Genomic DNA, 23,725 nt, shown 5'->3' on the forward strand with positions numbered 1-23,725 from the left:
GTTACCCCGTATCCTACATAACAGGAGCTGGTTAAGTATTTTTACAGACAGGTTTCTGCTCCTTACTGTATGCAACTGGGCAGGGTTAGTTTCACTGCTATTAGCAATCGAAATCACTCTCAAACCTCTTGCTTTCCAATCCAAGTACAGCAGTTCTTTTCACTCAACGTGTAGAAATACCTCCATGCTATGTCCTTGTGTTTGGATTTTATCTTTTTGTTGGTACACAGAACCATTTTTCTTTTTTTCACATTCTCTAATGAGTTCTGGCGGTAGGAAGTTGTTTGTAAATCACACAAGTATTTGTTTTACTGGAAACATCTGCTTTAACACATTTGTCTTGAAAAAACATTTTTTTTTTAAACAAAGGTATTAAGCTGCAATGTAAATTGGGCACATCTGTTTATGAGTCACTGCAATAGCACTGCCTCCAATGCACCAGATCACACGGATCTCCAGGGGCCTGATCCAGCAGAAATTGGAAACTTACAGCTCACTCTGCTCCCTTTTCCAGCACTACTCTTCCGAGAGTATTGCTGCCTGATTTAATAAGTTAAGGCCACTAAATAAGAAAGACCTATTTAGCATCTGCTAATAGCATTAAGTGGCTGGCCCAGCAGACACTTAAGTATCAGCAAGATACTTCAGCTGGTGCCCAAGTCCACGGGCACACGAGGACCAAGTTGAGTGGAATTATTTGTGCATGGGGGACACTCTGGGATCTCCAGGCTGCACCAGAGCTACCTCTGCCCATGGTGCCGTACCACCCCTGCTGCCTTCAGCCGCTCAGTGCTGCCACTAAAAACATTTAGAGAAGTGAACTAGAGGGAAAGACAGCAGCTGAACCTCCAAGATCAAAACCTGACCCACCACAGCTGGTATTCATTCCCTGGAAATACCAGGGTCAGCAGACCTGGGGGACTGGTCTGAGGTCCAGGAGAAACCATTTAGTCTTGTTTTCTGGAGTGGCTGGAGATCACCCCTCAATGCTTCTGGGGTAAATAAAGCAAATGGGAGGTGAGAAAGGGGAATCAAACCCAGCAAGGAGATGCCTGGAGAGGGCAGACTCAGGACCTCCACCCCCAGAAGAGCTGCAAGACTCAAACTGCCCTGGACACGCACACCCAACCCCACCAGGGCAAAGCTTTCTGACTGCCACCAAAGCCCACGGCCGGGCAGGAATGTCCCACCAGAGCCCAGGAGTGGAATGCGGTGTGTGCAAAGCCTTCGCTCCCTGCACCCGGCCAAAGTGGCTGCCCCGGCACAGCCCACCCGTCCGGGACAAACACTTCCCCCAAAAACACCAGGCTACCACTGTGATACTCCCCCCGCCCCCCCAGCCTGATACCTGCCACTGGCCCCACATTTGGAAAAATCGGTCCGCTGGCAAAAGCACCCCTGGACAGATGCAGCAGCTGTGGGGAGATGGCCGTGCGCAGCCGCGTGTTGGCTGCATGGTGCTGGGCACACCTTATAGAACCATGGAATGGTTTGGGTTGGAAGGGACCTTAAAGATCACCTAGTTCCAAGCCCCCTGCCAAGGGCAGGGACACCTTCCACTAGATCAGGTTGCTCAAAGCCCCATCCAACCTGGCCATGAACACTGCCGGGGAGGGGGCATCTCTGGGCAACCCGTTCCAGTCTCTCACCACCCTCACAGTAAAGAATTTCTTCCTAACACCTAACCTAAATCTACCCTCTTTCAGTTTAAAACTGTTACCCCTCATCCTATCACTACACTCCCTGTTAAAGTGTCCCCATCTTTCTTAAAAGCCTCTTTTAGGTACTGGCAGGCTGCTCCAAGGTCTCCCCGGAGCCTTCTCTTCTCCAGGCTGAACAACCCCAACTCTCTCATCCCGTCCTCATACTAGAGGTGCTCCAGCCCCCGATCACCTTCATGGCCCTCCTCTGGACCCTCACCCTCTTTTAGTCTTTGCAACGGCAGAAATAAAGCTACAAGTGCCAGGAAGGGAAATGGAAGGCGACAGCACATCAGATGGTCCCTGTCAACAGACACTGGAACACAAGCGGGGAAGTTTGCCCTTTGAGGGAAGGGGAGAGGAAAGCGTTTCGGGTATAAATGCATTCTTTCACATTCTCTGTGCTTGCCTTAGCAGATGATTTATGTGGACAAGAGAAGAGGAAGAGATATTGCAGGCTGTGTTCTGCGATGACTTTGGGGAGCGCACAACTTTTTTTTTATTTAGTTTTTACTGGAATGATCTACACAGAACCAGAAGACGATGAGCAAATGTACTGAAGCTGCAAAGCAGCCGGCAGAGAGTTATCAGGGAGGCAGAGGATATTACTCAGACTCTGATAATAACCACCGGCTCCCACCTGCCAACTGCAGTCTGCCTAACACAAAAAAGTCTGAAAACAGGCTGCAGCAGATGTCTGCCTCCCCATGCAGGAAGACCGTCTCCAGTATCCATGGGACACAAGCAACTCCAAAACAGCTTCGAGTCCAACAATTTTACAGAGACTCAAGACACTGAATTAAAACAGGAAGGAACGGGGGAAAAAAAAGGGAGAAAAAGGATGTGTATCACATTGCAGTTGTAATTTACATTTTAGAAATCCTGCCGGGACTCCTGCGCTGGAGGTGACAGATGCCCTGGCAGTCTGTCCAGCTGCCAAACCCGACGCGGCCAGCGAGGTCCCACAGCAGCCAGCAGTACCTGCCACCACAATACATACGTCCTCACACATCATGGCATATAACCACCAAGGGAGCAGCCAGCCAAGGGACGCAGCAGCGTCCTGGCACACAGCAGTGCGCAGGGTCCTTCGGCATCCAGCAGAGTCAGCCCCAAGGCACTGCTTCGGGCACCAGCCCCCGGCTGCTCGGAGATGGGATACGCAGAAAGGAAGGAAGGAAGGAAGGTATAGGAAAGGAAAGGTGTTACTGGGTTTGCATCCAAAATCTGTGCTGGGCGCAGACACAGCCTCCCGTGGGAGGGAAGGGCAGAGCATCATCCCAGGTCCCGTGGGAAGCAAGGACAGAACAAAAAGCAGGAACAGACAGCAAGATGTTGTCAAGAGCCCCAAATACCATTGAAGACATTTTCTGAAACTACAGAAGCTGGTCAAAATGCCAGATTCCCATTCCCATAGAAAAGGGGAAACGTGCTACTGCTCCAAAGCAGAACAAAGGCAAACCACGTCTAAATTTTCTGTTGTTTTAAAAAAGAAAAAAAAAAAAAGGCAAGTTGACACACCACTCCAATGAAGTTCAATCAATTCATTTGGATTTCATTTTTTTCTGTGGTATAATTAAAAACGTAATCTCAAGCAGACTTTTAGACAAGAAGCTGCTCTGGAGTGAAAACTGACAGCATTACCTTGCAGTATGGGCAAGCAGGCTGTTGCTGCATTTCCCTGCTGCAGGAGCAGAGGAAAATGTTTCAATTTATTTCCAAAACAAAAAAATCCCATCCAAAACCCCAGCATGCTTCATTGCATCCCAGTTCCAGGAGAGAGGCATTTTCCAGCACAAAGTTTTCCCATCAGAAAGCTTCCAACCTGCCCTAAAAGCAACATGGGCAGAAGTTAAATTTTGGGGTCAAGCCACTTTTGCCCCAAGTGAGATGCACCACAGACCCAGAAAAGCTGGCAAGGCTGGAGAACTTCAGAAGCACTCGGGCTGCCTGAAATTTGTTGATATGGAAGAAAGCCATCTGGGTTCTCCTTAGAGCCGCAAAACCCCTGGGGCCAGGGATGGATGGCAAAGGCAGAGCGCAGCCACCGCACCGGTAGGAGGACATCTCTCCTCCAGTTCACACCTCATCCATCCCAGCCGTGCGAGGGGTCGGGGATCTGCTGGGAATCGGGGGAGCCAGCGCTCGGATGGACACACCTGGTTCAGTTCATGTTACTGCTGGTGTCAGCCCCGGCAGATGCGCGCGCACGGGTCGGGACTAACGCACAACAGTCGGAGAGAGCTTCTGCCTGACGGATGATGAACGCCCCGATCCTACAGCGCCCAGAGCGGCGCTGACTCAGTAAGCGGTCGTGTCCTGGTAATACACCGACTGATGAGTGATTTGCAGGCCAGACCCAAACGCGCTCTATTTTCATTTGCAAAGCAAGGGGTGGGGAGAAGAGAAAAAGAAATGTGGATTAAAAATGCTGAGTCCTCAGAGATTTCTCTGGAGGAGCATCCTTCTCCCTCTTTCTGATATCTTTTTGGCAAGGACTAAAAAGACAGGCTGCTTCCTGGGCAGGTCTGTGTTTCTATCTGCTGGAGACCATCAACCACCAGTGCCAGGGCTCCAGGATCAGGCCCGTGCATGAATCCAGCACTGTGTCTCCATTGATTTCATTTTGAGAGCTTCATCTTGGGCAATGCCTTTTCCTCCACCTGGGCTACAACCCATGACTTTCCAGGGAGCACTGCTGTTTGGAAAGATCCAGACATCTTCCAGATATTTAACTCACAGCTTCATTTAGTCAGGCTTGATTAGTTCATAGATAGATACACTTATCTTTATGGAAAGATGTAAAAACTAATTTTCAAGAATGTGATGCTCCCGTCTGCAGCAAGTAGGAACCTGTTGGATCCCAGGTAAGGAGATTGCCGCTGTGTAGGCTCTCGCTCAACCACATCTAAGTAAACACCACGTCCCCAGAGCCTTCGGTTGCTGCCATAATGCGATGCTGCAACTTGCACTGCTAGGTCGTTGCCCCAATATCCTATGTAAAAACAAACACATTTGTTCAAATTTGAAGAGGGGAACTGAGACATCAGGGTTTTTAAGGCAGCCTGGAGAATTTCAGCATTTCCCATCTTCTTCCCTTTAGGGCTGAAGAGTGCTCTGAAAGCTGTACTCAAAAGTTTTCCAGTAAGTGGTGGCTTCCATGGTCCCCCTGAAACATCATCTGTTCTCTCGGACACCTCCCTCAGGGCAAGATGATGGCCAGCAATGCAGCAGCCACTGCTGAGAGCCCAGGACCCTCTCCTAGACATTTTTAATGAGACAGGGCCACCTGGCCCAATGTTAATTGTGTCTCCAGTTATTCACATAGTTGTGTTTCCTCAAGACGCTTTCTGGGCAGACACATGTCAAGCTCATCCCAAGCCAAGCTGTGTTTAATAGTCCTTGACGGACCTTAGTTCCATGAATTTGTCTTCTTGTGTCTTTGACTGCATGTAACCTTTGGGCGTCCCCACTGTGTGATGTTCCTCCTGTTCAATCCTTGCCGTTGCCCGCAGCCAAATCCCCAGCACCATGGTGGTGTGCACCAAAGAATCCCAGTCTTGCTGAGCCCAGCCTTGTGTTCAGCTGGTGGCTGTGGTTTCTGAGCAGTACCACCGAGCAGTAGCTCAGCTATAGGGCTGTCCCGTGTCTGCTACCCTTCAGTAGTGCCCAGGTGGTCAAAGACACCTGAAGTATAAGCAGATATGACAAACTGCAGCATGATCTCAAGGACCATGAGCTCATATGGGCACTCAGCACCCACCTGTCTATGCTCTGCATCAGGGCTGAAGACAACGCAGTGAGGTACGCCGATCCAGCAGCCCACAAAGAAGGGATCTCAACCGGACCAGCCTGTCCTGGACCACAGAGGAGTGGAAATGCTACCAGGAGAGAAGGCAGCCCTTCCTCCCACAGTGCGCATCCCCCATTTTCTGAGACCAGCAGCCACAGCAGCCATGGGGCAAGAGAGGAACGGTCCAGCCCCGTGCCCACAGGACCTCCCCACGATGTTTTACAGCTGAGTGCTGGCACACCGACACAAGTGCTGGGCACACGCATCGGCCAGCACGGCTGGGACACGCTCCAGGGCCGGCGTCCTTTCCCACAACACCGAGCAGGGCTGCGCCCTACAGCCTCACTTATTACATCCCCGTAATCGCTCTTATCAGCTTACCTGCAGTAAGGCATTAGTAAAAGCCAAGCCACTCATGAAAGGGGGACCCTCTCCTACGTGAAAAGTCAATCAACACGTTATATTGTTATCAGGCTGGCAGACAAACCTCTCTTTGTATGACAAACTGTGCAGATACGAAGCCCTGACTATCAGCCTAAGGTTATCTTGTCGGCCCATTAGCAAGTAGCACCTGGTCTGCTTCTGTCTGAAATATTTCTTTATTGTCATCCCTTAAAAAGAAATCCAGTTAAACTATTTTGTCTCTCCACAACGAAAAACAGCACAAAAAGAAAAGCAAGTTTGTATCCGAGTCAGGAATTGTGTTTCCCAGCTTCGGAAGAATTTGTGTGTTTTCAGCCACAGAAAAACAGATTCATCATCCTTTAAAGATAAGTATGACTATCACTATTGCAACTGGGCAGATTTTTGCGTACTTGAAATTGTTTTGATGTGTTCAGTCATGTAAAATGCTGCACTTGGTAACAATTTAAAGATACATTAGCTCCCAAATTACACTGTTGAAAAGTATCTCCTTAGATGCTCTGGCATAACACAAACTTATTCAAACTTGCAACCCAACTGGAAGGTAAACCTCTTGCCAGCAGACTGGCATTATAAACATCTGGGACGGACAAGAAATCATAGATTTTCAAAGACTTTTGTGCATTTGTACATATAAGAGTAGAAACATCATCTCATCTGACCTTCAGTGTGTCTCCAACCCTTCAACCTCACCCAGTCACCTTACACTGGGCCCAAGAACCAGCCTCATCTGCGCTGATGTGGGCTTCCAAAAGAAGGTTTAGGCCAACGTCTGCTCACATTGGGAATGTGATGCATGTGATTTATGGATATGAGGATATCAGGGATTTACATGTCCTCTACTGATCCGGCTTTAAAAAAACTACTACATCATTCTTTGCTTTGGGTCAGAATGGACCGAGGCAGTGGAAGTCAGGTCCTAAAAATACCAGATATAAATTGCTCAGATGGACTTGGATCTGCAACCTGTAAAAGTAAAAAAATAAAAATAAAAATTGAAGAAAAATTGAAACCAGAAAAATAGAAGCATGGGATTAATATATCCAGCTGATTTACTTGCTGATTTCATAGATGTTTTTGCATATATGTAGCTTTTCTCAAAGTGCAAACTTATTCTGAGAGATTAATTTCTAGTTCTTCAGTTGTGGCCTTACTGTTTCTTTGAAGGAAATCACAACACAAAAGTTACAAGAACCCTTCAAAATGTATACATTATGTGAGGCCTGGAAGAGTCACAGCAGCACAAACAGCCAGCTGAAGGATGCTATAAATGAACCCATCTCTGAAAGTCACCAATAATTTTCCCAGTCTGTCAATAAAAAAAAATCATTTTTGCTGACGTCAAAAGTGAATTAATGAACTTGCCACTCAATTAAGAGCTTCAGCCAACTGCTACATGTGACTCCCTCTCCATCTTCTAGCTTGTGTTTGGACAGTGACAAAGAATTCTTGACTTCCAACCAAATCTTCGTTAAAAGGAGAAATTTCAACAAACACAAACACTTGAAATAGAAAAGCAATAATCAAGCTATTGCACTGTTTTAGTTGGTATGATTCCAGCTCTTCCATCAGGATAATCTAGCTGACATCTGGCCTTGTCATTTTCTCGCCCTGGGACAGGATGAATGTCTTGTAAAACAGTATGCTTCTGCTACCCTTGCTTCAGCTGAGCATTCAACAGCACCCTCTTTGGAAAAAAAAAAAAAAAAAAAGTTGCTGCTACAAAAATTATAGTTAAAAGTCCTAAAGCTTTTAGCAGAATAGAAAAAAACAGCAGAAGGATGCTGCGTCAAACTGACACGGCTCACCCCGCTGCGTGGGCCAAGGACAGGGCACCTCTGTCGAAGGCTGAGCGGAGACACGTACAATAAATATTGATATAGTACCCATGATATTTTTCAGCAGGACAATTCAAGCCTGCAGGCTGTACAGCGGGAAGGCACAACAGCCACGTGACCCCACGCTGTCAGCAAAATCCACACAGATAGGGACATTTTCCACCTGCGGAAGGAGTATTTTAAAAGTCAATCAGATATTTGAAAACGGCAGACAGATGAACATCCCAAGACCCAGCACTAAATGGAGCAGAGCAGTATCAGCAGATACAAGCTGCTCAGATGCGGGCACCCTGAAGGCATTTGCAGAGAAGCGATCACCATAATAAAGGATGGGAAGACACGATCTTGTAAATATTTTAACTACTCTTGGTCTGTCTCCCAGCACATGCATTGAGTGAGCACCGGCAGACTCTGGTCGCTCCTCCCAGGTTGGGAGCGTCCACTTTTCCAGCACGAATACTCACTTCTAAGGAAACTTTCCTGCAAGATTGGGCTGCAGAAACCAGGAAGGCTGTACCCAAAGCGACCCTGCCTGCCCTGCCATGCACAGCCACTGCCTCGGCAGAGAAACCCACCCGTACCCATTTGCTCCCCATGAAAAACCAATTCAAATGTCATTGTAGCAGCAGCATCTCCAGTTCCCTGCCACAGCGGCGGGAGTGGAAGGAGCTCAGATTGATGGCACCTCCAGAAATAAACCTGGGAGAAAATGGGGTGACAAGAGGAAGGCGACCAAAGGCTGAGCTGTGGGAATGACGTCTCAGCACTGAGACCTCTAAAATATGGAATGGTTTACTGGGACATTTGGAGATGTTTAAAAGCAGAATAGGATGAGAGTTGCAACTCACGGGGGTTCAGAGCAGCTTCCAAAAACACAGTGAGAGGCAGAAAACACAGGGGTCCTGCTCCGTGCCCACGCAGGGCACGGCCACACGAACACGGCAGCCCCTTCTCTTTGGGAAGGTGGCTGCCGGAGACATCACCTGCTCTGCAACGTGCCTACATTCCTGTTTGGAAGCAACAACGCCTTTGTAGCATGTATGAAGGGGTTACCAACAAATGGCTTTTCCACCCAAGAAGAGACCACGCTTGGCCAGCCCAAGGCGATGTTCAAGCCTGCAAATTGATGGGAGCACTCGAAAGAACCCTGCCGAGAGGATAAATCAGTGGAAAAGCAAGCCAGAAGCCATTAAAGAGTTACAGATCTGGGTAAATCAAGGGACACACTGTGCTGATCTTGACTTTCACCTAGTACCTGGGTACAGCGCGGATTGCTGGAAACCAACCCAGAGGACCAGCCCACCCGGCCGGTCTGGCAGCACGCGGCGGCAGCAAACGGGCAGGGTGCAGGAAAACTCGCGGCTTCCCCGAGGGCTCGAACTACAAACTCCCTCTCCCCTTTAGAAATAACCAAGGGAGAACAGAAAGGCAAAACTAACTGCAGGTTATGCAGCAGGAACAGCCAGGCAGGGGAGCTGTTTTACACACACAAACTTGCAGAGCCATCTTTATATATCTTTATTGCACACATCTATCCTTACATATCTCATGGGATGAGGCCAACTTCCCTTCCCAGGACAAACTATTTCTATTTAATTCTGCCAAATCCATCTGTTCCCAAGACAACTTTTGTTACTGCCTAACACAGATATTTTGGAAGGGTAAATCTTCCTCCCTTGTCCTCCCCCCTCCCCTGTTACTGGATTGCTCAGAACATTCCCCGGGTGATGCTCCAGCCCCTTAAAAGGGATTTTTTCCTCCCGGCAAAGCTTGTGAGATGCCCAGGGGCACAGCATCCCTGCACAGGTGAACTAGACCACAGCACCTTTGCAAACCCCCCAAAAAGCCTGCACCTCCTCTCCCCCAGCGCCTGCTGAAGCCGCCCGCCCGGCGCAGGAGCCTCTCCAGCACCCATGTTTTATTTTCAGGCTTCCTGGCAACGAGCTTGTCGGTTATAAGTGGCATCTCGAGTGAGAACGCCGGAGGTGAGCTAATTAGTGGGTGGCTGGCTGGAGCGGCAGTGAAGCGCCAGCCACCCCAGGCTCTGTTTGCTTTGGGTGCCTGATGCAGGACGGCCGATCCCAGCGGGGTGTGAGCACATGTTTGTGTCGTAGAGCCTGGAAGACATTTGCACTGACTCGTAATTTGGGGGAAAATACTATAATTTATTCGCAGGCATGATTTGCCATTGGTGTGGCATAAATATATGTGTGTGTATGTACGCAGCTCTATTTTTAGAGCTGCACGGCCAGGGTGCCGGCTCCACGGTTACTCCATTGACAAACAGGATGCGCTCTTCTCTGAGTTGGGAGGTTTTCAGTCCTCCCCCTTATTGTAAACATTATCTGCCTTCAAAATCCTTAATGTGTTGCAGATGTGACAAACAATAAAAGACCTATCATAAAAAAAAGCCTGCCATCTCTGTGTTTCCCACTGGGGCAACATAATAATGAATTTATTAGCATATAGGGCTCACCAACATATGTTTATAGTCACTCACAAACTTTTGACTTGACAGTTTACAAGTATGTTTAAATCATTAAAGTTTAAGTTGACTGTCCAGTTATTACAGGCTCATTATAAATAGGAAACAAAGGTTACATTTTATACAACAGGTGATAAATCAAAACTAGTCTGTATTCAAGACTGACTTTTTTTTTTTTTTCCCTTTTGCTCTTTTTTCATCTCTACATTTTCAAGGCCTTCTGAGGGGACATCTCGGTGAGGCCAGTACCGTGCAGCTGTTTGCAGTTAGCCAGCAGGATCAGCGGCACCCACACCAGGGAGCAGGAGAAACTCTCACTGCATCCAAGAGATGCAAAGACCTCGGAGGTGGCGAACTCTGCCAACATTTTCACTCAACCGACGGCCAAATTCATGCCAGCCCAAGGCACCCACCTCTCCTCTTCCCCAAGGCATCGCCAAGTCCATCTGCAAGGCTTGGGTAACCCTTCGCAAGCGAGGAGATCTCCGCTGCTATCACGGGGCCAAAGAAATTTCCTCCTGAGCTGAACAAAGCCTCTGAGAAAAGGAAAGTAAAGCACTCAAACTGCGTTCCCTGACTGCAAACCTCCGAGGGTCGGCAGAGGCAGTCAAACACGCTCAAAGCGGGTTTTGGGGTTTGACCACTGCGCTATGACACAGACCCCCCCAGCCATCCAGCTATGCTCCTGCCTTAACACTGCAGAGCATCCATCACGGGATAAAACCTGGGAGTCAGTAACCCAACCCCAGCCGCTCCCAGTCCTTTCTGCCTCTACTATGGGGTAACCACCTTGGGAAGGAGAGAGATAAAGCCACACTAAATGTAAAAGTTCATTTTGTAAACTATTTCCAGATTTCAAAGCCTGGCATCATTTCAAATCAGCATGCTAACCTAAAATTTAGAATTTGTGGAAAGGGGAGAGGGGAATGTGAAATGGTTTCTGGTCCCTTTTATTTCGTGCTATGGACATGTGATATGATGGAAAAAAAAATTAATTGAAAAATACCCTTTCAAAGTAAAAAGAAATATCATTCTCAAAAATGTTGAAAGTGAGTATTTCCACACCATCAGCAACTTTGCCTGGGCTTGTTTCCAACATAAAACTTGAACAGAGTCACAGTTTCTATCCAATACCAACCAAAGAGGATTCTGTCACTGTCAGATCAGCTTCGCCTTTCTGCTCTAAGGCAAAACATGAAAAAAGAGTATTACGGCATGGGCGAGTGAGGAAGAACCAGAAAGTCTCCCTGACCACCCTGATGGCACAGCTCGTGTCCTCCGAGGCTAGTCAGTGCCTAAAAGCTGCGTTAGACAAACCTCACGCTCTCAACAACTTGAAAGACTTAACCTGCCAGGAACACAATGCCCCAAAGCCACTGCTCCTTTAAAGTTAATATTTACCCATCCTGTAGCAAAGGCAGCAGCAAACATCCTCCAGCAGAGTAGCACTGGGAGGACAAGTCCTCTTTTCCTATTACATGTTCACATACTGTAGTGACAAGAGAGGTCTAAATTGCTAGACAGGCAGGTTGTCAGGGAGATCGATAGAGAGATTAAAGTAGACTAGAGACAGAGAAAGGTAGAAAGGCTTATATACCCAACTTCAGAGATCACTGATGATATTATTGGGAAGGAAATTAGAAACACATTAAAAATAGTACAAAGGTGTGACACAAAGATCACGGAAAATGAAACACGTATCTCTGCTCTCGACTCAGGACAATGTGGATCACCTGTACTTCTTTAACGTACACTTTGATATTTAGTTCCTGGATGAAATAAAGTACATTTTATCCTTCTCCGAATTCTGTATTTCTCTTTCGGACTTGGATTGGAGGACTTAAAAAGTCTTTTCTTTCCCTTACACAATATTTGAATATATGTATTTTATATATTTTACATAATGTGTCAATAATCTTTGATATGAAGCTGGCATTTAATATTTCAGCTCTCACTTCATTAAGGATATTTTAATTATCCCAGACCAATGGAAGGGAATTTATAAACATCTGTGCTTCGTTTAAGAGTCCAAATTTGCCTCTTAAACTTCAAAGCTGTAAAGCTGATTTTATCCAGGTTCAGTTGTCTGGTCTCTCAAACAGCACCGCGTAGCACTGCGACCAGCATTAATTGGGCCAAGCCTCCAGCCCGCAAACCCACGTCCAACAGACACCGCTATCTTGCTCAGGCGAGCAAAACAGATGATGCTGCTGAGCTCCACGGAGCCAGGAGTAGGATGACAGTGGTTAGTGGGTCGGGGAGAAGGCACATGCCCACGGCATTTGCAACTGCCCAAGTCACAACCGGTCCTTTGCCTTCTCCTCCCGACGAGTGACCAGGCACTACCTTACTATTAACGTAGCCTTGAAGCACTAGGAGTGCCTCATGGCTGTTTTCAAAGTAACCAAAGACATGACACGTACTGGCAAGCAATGCAATTTTAGGCTCCTGAGTACCTAAATCACTTCTGAAAAATGAGCCTGAGTTATCTGTAAAAAATGACCACGGGGCTCTAAACCCTAGGTCAGAAATAACCATCGTTTGCTGCAGTCGAACAATCCTTACCGACTTTCTGACCTCCTCTAGAAAGCAGAAAGGCTCGTGACCGTGGGCAGCAGTGGGAAGGAGAGAAGAGGGTGACTCTGGGACTTACAGCAGGTTTGCAACCTGTCTCAAACCCCTTCCCACGGGTTGCCCTCAACACAACCCTGCAAAACCGACCTGGAAAAGCAGCAGCGTTACTTCTCCAGCTGCCGTCCCTGCTGGCACCGAGGCCAGCCAGCATGACGCTGAGCACGAACAGCCTCTGAGCGTCGGCGGTGCCTGCGGCGAGCGGACCTGAGCAGACCCCAGAGAGCAGCTCCCCGCACCACCACCAAGACCGACAACCCCCAGAGGGGCAGCCGCTGCGGGACCACCGTCCCCATCACCTGCTAAGAACCGGAGCTGGTTCCTCACTCGCAGCTCTCCATCGCCGGAGCCTCCGCCGCAGTCGTCTTCATCGTCGCAGTCTCCGCTCTCCTCCTCCTCCTCCGGGGTTTTGCCTGGAGCTTTTCGGTGGAGCAGAGCCATCCCTTTGAGCAGCTGAAAGGCATGAGGTGCCACAGTCATTCAGCAGGTTCCCTCAACCCTGCCTACCGCTTCATCCCGCGCTCGCAGGGGGACGGGGTGACAAGAGGGGGACGGGGTGACAAGAGGGGGACGGGGTGACAAGAGGGGGACGGGGCTCAGAGGAGCCTGGACAGTGGGACAGGACCCCGTCGCGCTCCTCATGCCAAAGCACTGACGAGCTCAGGTTCATTCATGGACAAAGCTGCACATAAAACCTCAACGGAAGAAACAAAAGGAGGAGGAAAAACCACACTGAGTAACTCTGCCCTTCGGCTGCTGCCCCACGAGCATCGCACGAGCTGGAGCACGTCTACCAGCCCTGCGAGACCCCAGTGCCACCCAGGCTCAGGCGGCAGCTACAAAATACATGTCCAGAATTAGGTCAGATGGGGCAAAAAACAGCAGCAAGAGGAAACTCTGTTCGGGGATTCTCACTGCTTTCAGGGACTACCTCCCATCTGAGAAGTAACATGTGTGAAAGGAAACGGCAGATCTCTCGGGTCCTTACGGCGCCCCACAAAAATAACCTAAAAATCTCATTCCTCACTCTTGAATTGCAGAGGATGCTAGCTGAAGTTTTGGGATAGCCAAGCAACAAAACACAAGGATCTTTTAAAAGACGATTTAAAGCTGAGTCCTAAGTAACGGTGACAGGTTGCACATCCTCGACACGGGGACTCGAACACCTCCACTGAGCACGGGTCAGGACTGCTTTCCAAACACGGGTGGGAGCTCCCCACGCTGCCCCTTCACAGCACACGGAGGGATTAGACACATTTTAAGCTATCGGTTTCCTCTTCCCGCTGACTTTCCTGATTTTGCTGTTGCTGAAAGCAGCCAGCTATTTCATCATAAACCCAGATCCACTTTGAAAAAGTGTGAGTCAGCCAGTTAATATATGCTGAAAATTTCTATCACTACCACTCTGCTGTTAAAAGCCTTCTTGAATTTAATCTTAGCCCTAAAAAAAAAAATAATGAAAAGGATAAGTAACAGAGAAGATATTGCAAAATGGGAGCTTTCGGCATACTTCACGGGTTTAGTTAGTTCCATCTATTGCAGCAATATGCATGCCTTTCAAGGCATTTTTTAATATCTGGAATCTAGGTTATATTTTTAAACTATTAAGCTAGCCTTAGAAAACAGTTTCTAAAATATTTAGCTGCTGAAGTTTATACAGCCTCGGAGGAATGCTTTCAGCATCTGGCTCGCTCTGTCCACGGCAATGTCCACATACCTTAGTGTTTATATTACAGGAGCATAACGTAATGAAAAACAAATGGCTCCATGTGAGACCCCTTTGGGTTCCCCGGCTGCATTAAACAACGCAGAAAAGTCCGCCCAGCATGATAGCCGTGCTGGGTCCTGCATCCATGGTAGGAAGCAAAATGCAGCTCATCTCCCCAAAACTCAGGAGATGCGTTTCAATGGCCTTCAACAGGCTTTGGCTCAGACTGCTTAAGTTCACTTTTCAGGAACCATATTTTATTTAGACATATACACGCCTTTCCCAGAATATGGCATAACAACAAACAAACAAACAAAAAGGCAAATGCAGTGCTGGGGGTAGCACAGGGAAGACCTCACACAGGAACCGAACACGCCGAGTGCTCAAGCCTTTACACCATCTCTTGTATATCTCTCCTCAAAATGAAGCCCACAGCTAACAGCAGTCCTCAGCACACTGTATATCAGCTCGAGATGGAATGAAAGTCTCCCACGCATAGCAGCTAATTACAACATGCACCAGTTTGGACCCATTGCCCCAGTGCACCATTGCTAAAAAACCAAGCCCATAATGGTGGAAGGGGACCGCAACTGCCCAGCGGCAGGATGCTCACTGCTCTGCATCCAAGGCATGGAGCAAGCCAGCCGGGACCCCACCGCGCAGCTCAGCGGCACAACTTTCATTACTTACCCGAAACAGCAGAGGAACTTTCTGGCAGAGCGAATTAAGCTTTGGGATATTTTCAGATTTAATAAGCTCAGCGGGTGGCAAAGGAAAATCAGGATTTTTCAATTGCGTGTTTTCAAACATTAAAATTACTAAGCATTTCTTGTATTACTACTTTTTTCTTGGCATGCCATAAATTAGCAGCTTAATTTCTCCGCCTTTGTAGCCACAACAAAACAGGAACTTTCTGAGAAACGCCGCACGGGCCCCGACTTTGGATTGAGTGAACGTGACATCCCTGCGCCACGTTGCTCCTTCCTTTTCCAGAACCAAAGTTCCATCCTCAGTCACGCACTCCCTGGCTGCCGAGAGCCACACAGAGGTTCAATGCGTCAAATTTCGCAGCTGGCTCTAGGAGAAATGAAGCCCACGACACAAAGCCGACTGTCACCATCAGCAGGAGACCTGGTGTGGGGTGGAAATCCCACCCCGCTCCACTGGTGCATCCTGACCCAGGAACGCTGTTGGATGCCTCAGCTTCAGCCAGAGCAGCAGCCACAGTCCCACTCATCAACCATTACACAACCTCCCCAATGGTCTGCACGCTTCATGAAATTATATTTGGTGGACTGAACATAGATTCCCCATCCTTAAATAGCAGGCGGAGCTGACTGTACCCTAACATTACAGTTTATTCATGTCCTGTGGTTTAAAGCCTATGGTAAGAGGCAGGAAAATATATAGTCTGGTGATCACTAAAGTAGCATGTAACAGTGAGATAGCTTTAACTTAATCACAATCCGTCCAGCTGTAAGAGTTTACAGTCGTATGTACTCTTCTTTGCTAAACCATAATGGCAAAAATACACTATAATGTACCCGATGTAAACTAGAGCACTAATTGTGGGAGTCCATGCGCACACACGCATCTCCGAGGTGTCTGCAGGGCATTCACCTCCCATCTGCACAACCACCGCGGAATCATTTAGGTTGGAAAAGACCACCGTGCCAGGAAACACATGGGGGCCACAGCCTTTGCTCCTGACTACAAGCTCCGTCGGCTCAGATGTGCATCAGTTTTATTTCCAATCCCATCCCTTTTAAACCACGACCCTCCCGACGGGTAGGGCAGGCAGCGCCGCGGTACCTCCGCTGCCGCATCAGCCACCGGGGCACCGGCACGAGGGATGCCGGCCAGCCCCAGCTGGTCTCCATATACATCTTTGTTGCTCGGCTTGTCCTGTGGTCTCCCTACAGCTTAAGAAACAAGCCAGATGGGAAGGGTGCACCGAGCCTTTCTGCAAGGAAAGCTCCCCAGGGCATCCCAGCGTGCTTTACACAATTATTCATAACCGTACAGTGACCAGACAAAAACAGATGCAGCAACGTGGGGTAATGACTCAGCTGGATTTGGATGGGCCACTGTATGTTGAAATCTTTATAACTCCTCATTCTTTACAACCACTTTACTCAGAGCTCACCATCCCACCAGCCCACTGAGCCACCTGGTCTTGTTTTTCCAATTTTAACATAAACAGTGAGAGCTGCAACATACTTTTTATCATTAATCTTTCGTCTCCGAGAAGAAATCAGCATTGTGTTTCTTGGACTGTAGTTTAATAGCTGTTTTCTCCTTTTGGAAACTACGCCCGTGGTATTGCAAATACCAATTTGAGCAATACCCAAAATGGTGCCCACAAACTCAGATAAAATATCGGCAGCGAGCTACAAGCACTGTGCTCCTTTAGGGCAGAAATCATCCCTTTCAACATACTTCAAAAATATGTAAAGTAAAGAGAACAGCCAAACAGATTATTAAGGGGAATAGAAGACTTTTAGAAAAACATTTAATTCCTTCATGAGTTTAGGGGAGAAGTCTGATTGATATTTGTAATCTTTTGGTGGACAGAGCTGTCATTTAATTTAGCTTGCATGACTGAAAGAATTTAATAAAAGTGTTCCATAGAGTTTTGCTGAAATTCTTCGCATGTTTTTAGTAAGCCTCTGGAATACGATCAAACCTAAAAAGCTGGAGAGGACGGAGACTGAACTTGCAGCTAAAATAATATTCAGAATTGTAATATACGCTTAATAATCAAGTATTCACATCCAGCAGAAAAAGTGCCTTAGTGCAGAAACTCCTCTGGATCCCCAGCCATGTGTCCATGTGCTGCTTGGCATCATGAAGGGGACCTGGGAACTCAACCTGATAGCGAAAACCAGCCCCTGGCTCTGCTAGAAACCTCCCAAAACTCAACCAAACCCATCAACTCATGACTGTCTGCAAAACTTGGGATGCCTTTCTTCAGGAACCTCGGTAAGAAAGAGTTTTGGAGAAGCAAAGCTGCTATTTCCCCTTGCATCACGCAAGCCGCCCGCTCCAGCCACACACTTTTGGGTATCCGACACAGATGCCGCTGTACTTCCCACACAACTCCCGAGATTCCCAACAGGTCAGGTTTTTCTATTTTAAATTCCAGCCTGCTGAAAACATTGTTTTGGGGGGAGAAAAGCTAGATCTTATGGCCAATCCCAGCCTTGAAATCTGCAATAATGAATAATTTATGGGTGGCTTTTAAATCAGGGCAGCATCATGGGAAACGTGCAGATTTTCACACGATACTGTTCCCTGTTAACAGCTCATTACAATGTACAGAAGTATATTCCCATTATGAAATACAGCTGGGGTTGTTTTGCTTACGAAGGTCATTATCTGATCACAAGCAAGAAGCGGGGAAAGGAACCCATTTTAAAAGGCTGAAGTTGTGGACTTTTTGAAAACTCATGTGTTTTGAATTTTGTGGCCTGATCATACACAAGCATGCAACAGGAGAATCGATTCTCTCCACTTCCTCTGCTTATTAGCCCTGGAAGTAGCATGGAAGAAATTATCTTTTATTAGCAAATACTTTCTTTATTATTTAACCAACCCTCATCATGAGATTCGCTGGTGCCCTCCACTCCACTTCCTTATTTCCCAGCTCCATTCGGTTTATCCTTTCTGTGGACAGGGGCCTTGGTGGCACAGGAGCGTGCACCAGCAGAAACTCAATGCAACGTCACCAGCACCATTTTCACCGCTTCTTTCCAAGCTCCAGAGTGCTTTCCCCATCTTGGGTGGCAACAAAATGCAACACATATTACAGAAAAACTCAATGTTCCCTGGCACTGAGCACCAAACACCATATAAAAATGAGGATATTTAAAACTTTAAAAATATCTGTAAATACCAGGATCTGTACTTCTGTCTTGCAAGAGCGAACACATCCCCATGTGCACCCAGGCGGGCATCGCTGCTCTTCTGACCACATTAGCCCACGGACAGAAAAGCCCATTTTGGCAAGAGGACACCCAAAATGTGGTTTCCTTATGGCCCTTCCAGTTGGATGCACCTTGGCAGCACAGATGTGGCAGAGAAGAAACCTGTTCCTAGTTGTACTCCTATTTCAAACTCAGCACAACAAGGAGCGATCGCTAATCAAACATTAATAAAGTGGAAGTAGGCTTTGGAACTGGAAAAATCATTTTCAGTGCTTGGAAAAACAAGTTGGGCATGTCAGCTGTTTTATCAGCTGCTCTAAAAGCAACTTCTGCACTTCCCCGTGCTGCCTGCTTCGAGATGTCACAGGTTTTGTGCCGCTGAAGCCGTACTCGGCAGCCCAAGCCCCAGGCAGCACCTCCTGCCTGCTCCGGGCAGGGTGGGCAAGGGACAGCCCTGGGGTGCCCACCCCATGCGCAGCTCTTGGGGCTCCACACCAGCCCGTGGCAACGGGTGCCAAAAGGGGTGAACCACCACTCTGAGTTTATATTGTGGCTCTTCAGCCATAAAAACGTTTTAGTCTTTACTTCTAGCACTCAAAATACCATCTCCTGGAACAGGAAAAATCCCTACCGTACATCACCCCGTGTCTACTGGCGCAGCAGGACCCCCTTTACTGCCTTCACAGGCTCCAGAGGAGATGCTCTCAGCTGCCAGTAAATCAGTTTTACCGGTCACTCTCCTGATAGCACAAAGAACCTGGTGACAGCAGTGAATTACTGGCCAAAGTGTGGCCCTACTTTATGGATCATCAGCTTAATTCCAGATTAGCGATCAAAACTGACAACATCCCTATGGGTAAAGGAAGACAGATAAAGACCCCTAAGTGCTGGCGGTAATTAAAACGAGTCCGCCCTGGACAGTAAATCTCTTTTGGCAGCAGAAGGGGCTGCCAAGCCGTTATGAATTGCTCTGGTTTGGTGATGGCAGGCTGATGCCCGGAGAAGATGCTCCCGCGGATGCGGAGGTTAAGCCCTCACTGGCACCACAGCAGGCAGAGGGGCCAGCTCCTGCCCGCTCTCCCGCAGGCAGGGGAGGTGTCACTTCCCCCACCCAAACAAATGCTCATTCATCACAGGGCACATGCGAAAAAGAGATTACTCGGGCTTTACGATCAGCTCATTCACCTTATATCCAATTCCTTCCCCTTCCACCCCGCAGCTATTTATGGCTTGTTTTTGTGCGGCGGTAGGAAGGAACAGGACGGTGTGGGTGCTGAGCAGGGCTGTGAGGTCCAGCCCAGCCTGCTGGGGACCTGGGCAGTCCCCGTCTGCTTCTGGCTCATCCCCTGAGCCCCGCATCAATGCCAATGCTGGAGAAATGCTGCTTTTCTCTTTGTGAGCTGCTACAGCTCCTTCTCCTCCTTTGCATTTCTGAGACCAAACTATCACTGGTCCTTCAGCATCCCCTCCTACACACCGCCACCCACCTCGATCAAACACAGACAACCCTCAAACTCCAAAAACCCAATCATTAAACCAACCATTGAAGACATGGTTGGACCAGGCAGTAGGTGATGCCTTCAGCACGTTGCTGGAGTATGCCTGGACCTTTTCCTGCCAGGATCAGACAGACTCCTACGAGTTATCACATCTCTAGAAGTGCCGTAGGAATGCAGCTATGTACTGCAAACACTCCATTCCAGCTCTTCTTCGCTTTGCCTGGGCTGACCTGCATCATTTCCTCAGTCCCAGTCTCTGCCACAGGGCCCATAACTGCTCCAGATCTGGTCCTACTCACGCTAAAGCATCTCTTGAGGACATCTGGTGCACAACCCAGGAAACCTCTACCTTGATAAAGGGGAGCAGAATGCCCCGTTAATACCATGGGTGCACTTTTAAACCTGCATCAGGGAAAGAGCTGGTATTTCAAGAACATCTGGGCTTTCGGGCTGCCTAGAAGAATTAAACAAGGAAAGAAAGTCACCAAGAGAGCTGTCCCCACCAGGCACATAACCACCCATGCCTGTTGAGGGTGGAAAAGGCACTGCAAAGATGCTCCCTTCCTTGCTACCTGCAAGGGCTGTCTGCCTCAACCCCTTCCCACACCATTTCTTCGCTGGCATTGTATCCCTGCTCCTCCTCCCCCAAAAGTTTCTCAGTCTCCTACCAGCAGCCCCAGCTGCCTTCCCCTCTCCTTTCCACCCGCTCTGCGTCACTAGACAGGAGAACCTGGACCAATTTCTCCACTTGTCAAGCTGCCACGCCTCAGGGGGTTGGCAACGGAGTGAAGGAGGGGTGTGGGAGCCTACATGGGCCAGGACCCATCACTTCTATTATCCATATTTTCCATATTTTGTTTAGTTATGTTGGAGCAGAACCCCGCTCCGCCATCCAAACACCACTCAGGAAGGCCCAACGCGCACGTCACCAGAAGATAAAACATGAGACAACAAGCAAAGCAGGAGCACAAGGAACAAGAAGACAACACGGGTAGAGGTGGAGCAATCAACCACCTCATCGCCATCACATCCTTCAGGCATCTGAGCAGGGATGGCCTGGAAGAAAGTTGCCCTAGATGCGAATGCATGTAGGAAGACATGTAGGGATCATATCCCCTTGAGCCACCGGCTAAAAAAAGCCCCACGTTTCTGCAGAGGGGGACCAGCGTGCCCAAGGCAGGGTGTGCAGCAGCCTCCTCACTGCCCAGCTCAGCCCAGCCCATGTCGGAGCGGCTGCAAGATTTCCTCTTGGCTCAGGCTCTGGCACACGTGGCCGCTCTCCGGCTGTCAGCGACGTCTGCCGGGGCTGCCTGTGAGACAAACATCTCGTCCTTGGCACCAGGTAGGAAACAAGCCGAGAACTGCACCGGAAGGAATTTTTTCCCCCCCTTCTCCTTCTGCAACACAAATGAGAGGCAAATCTCTGTCCCAGCCTCTTCCCTCTTTCCCTAAAAGCTCCCAGGGGAAAGGGACTTCTCAAATCATGTATCTTTGTACACAACGTTGTCTTGTACAGAGGTTTCTGCTGGAACACCAGCCCCTGTCACCCTGCGGACAACGTGCCCTCCCAGGGGGGCTGCTCTTTCGAGCTTTACTTTTGCATTCGCTTCACCCCAAGGCACCGAAAGCCCAAAAAGCAACGGCAAGCACTTCTGCTGAAGGTCCCCAGCTCCACAGACCTGTCACAGGGGACTGAACAACTGCCTCGTAAACCAGTTACCTTCTACCAGACAAGACAACCCCGGTGCAGGGCTAATTACCGAGCCCTTGATTTCAGCAGACACTTAAATCAGGCAGGAGGAGGAGGACTCCACGGCAAACACCCCCCAAACCTGTTAGCTAGGGAGGAGCGAGCAGCCGGTCTGCCCTCCCTGGGGAACCACTGGACGTGCTCCTTGGGAGCTGGGGGGCTTGGTGGCCTCCAGTGTGCCACGGCCACCTCTGCCACCCGACAGCCACCGGCTCTGTCCTGCATGGAGAGAAGAGCACGGGGTCCGCAGGCAGGATGGGGCTGGTGCTGCTGGGGAAGGCACCCAGCTGGAGTGGGGAGCCCCGAGCCCCAGGCCCCGCTGCCACAAGTATTTATGCACTTCACATTAAACAGGCATTCAACTGAGACAAACCAGACGAGAATTAATCCCGGGAACGGGGTCTCTCCAGCCTCCGTGATCCCTAATTAACGGCTGATGGCTGGGCTGGCTCCTGGGCAAGGTCACAGCTCTCCTCTGCATTCAGAATGTAGCTGCTGCTTGCTAAAACCCAAACAGGAGAAAATTTAACTTCACGGACACAGCTTCTCCAGTGTCAATATTGGCACCTGCCTCCTAGGATGGGTCTACAAACAAGGATGAGGAAACGTCCAGGCTCCAGCACGGGCACTGCTGATGTGCTGGGGTGCAACTCATCACCGATACCGAATGTACTCAAAGGAGAAACAGACCCTGCAAGGCTCAGACCTCCAGAGCTGCAGGCAAGAGGCAGGAGGAGCCCTGCCTGGGGTGGTTCTCCCACACTGATGCACAGCCACTAACTCAGCAGCTGAAGCAAGTCGGCATTTAAATTAGGTTCAAAGCTGGTGACTTTATACCCTCCCACAGTGAGACCCAACACCCGCAGAGGAAGCCCTGAAACGCACCTACATGAGTCTCACCCTCAGCATTTAGGAGCTATATGCTGCCTGAAAAGGTCAGTAAACTCCTTCCTCACTCGTAGGCAGGAGGCATTCGAGGGGTCCTGCCAAAAATAAAAAGTAACTTCCTGCCCATCACGGTATTTCTTGATGGCTCGAACACCTATCCTCTGCCAGCTGCCTCCCACCTCCCCTGCTGACCACGCTTCACAAGACAGCATCTTCTTACATGTTTCCTCAGAAAGGCCAGCCAAGAACATTTTCTTCTTTTAAATATCGTTCCCTCGCAATACAGTCGAGCGAGGCCATAGGCAATAAATACTGCTGCAACCTAAACTTCCCTGTTTGCTCTCAGTTTTATGTGCTGCAAGGGCCATCTCTCGCAGCATGTGCTCCTACAGCAAGAGCACTAAAGTATATCCCAGCCCTTGCAGTCTGTTACGTGTCAAAACCAAGCTAAGAACTTTAACGAGCAACAGCATTAACTGAGAGAGTCCTGAGCCGTGAGGGTTATTTTCACCTGCCACAACGCAGACAGGTCAAAGCAGTCTCACTGACCGGAGACAGGGTTTGCCAGCACAGACACCTGCCTAATTACAGACATCTGCTTCATCAGCAGGTATAACAAAAGCAGCAAGATTACAAATTATTCATCACGTAAAACGTACAAAACCTCTTGCACTTTCTGACAGCAGCACAGCTTGGATGAAAGCCGCAGCGGTCTGTGCCGGCCGCTGCCTCCACGGAGGTGGGATAGAGCATCAGGAGAGGTCCCAGGACCAGCCTCGGCTTCTTACCGAGCCAAACCAGTGCTTTAAAAAAAGGGACCACCGTTTCCCAGAGCAGGATTGCTGGGTGGGATGTAGGTCCGATACCCCTTCTACTTCAGACAAGGAAAGCTCTGGTGACATTTGTTGCAAGGACAAAGCTGTTGAGACCAGAAGATGAACTGCTTCAGCCGACTAACGTCTCTCTGCACACAGCAGTAAGACACCTTACACTGCCCTTTCCACCAAAGGGATGCCAAACCAGTAAGTGCTTTCTGTTCCTTTAATACAGGATGCACACAAACCCACTGCAGGCTAAACAGGCG

At 48.8% G+C, this 23,725-nt stretch overlaps 1 protein-coding gene across 1 annotated transcript in view; it reads right to left on the reverse strand.

Annotated features, from left to right (window-relative positions):
* The window catches only part of GPC3 (glypican 3), a 153,867-nt gene that overhangs the window by 15,287 nt on the left and 114,855 nt on the right, over positions 1–23,725 (reverse strand). Inside the window, exon 7 of the mRNA XM_075054151.1 lies at positions 13,170–13,323. Within this exon, the coding sequence (XP_074910252.1) occupies positions 13,170–13,323 (154 nt within the window). The remainder of the gene's footprint in view (positions 1–13,169; positions 13,324–23,725) is intronic.

Source organism: Buteo buteo, chromosome 22, assembly GCF_964188355.1.
Source record: "Buteo buteo chromosome 22, bButBut1.hap1.1, whole genome shotgun sequence".
NCBI classification, from domain to species: Eukaryota; Metazoa; Chordata; class Aves; order Accipitriformes; family Accipitridae; genus Buteo; species Buteo buteo.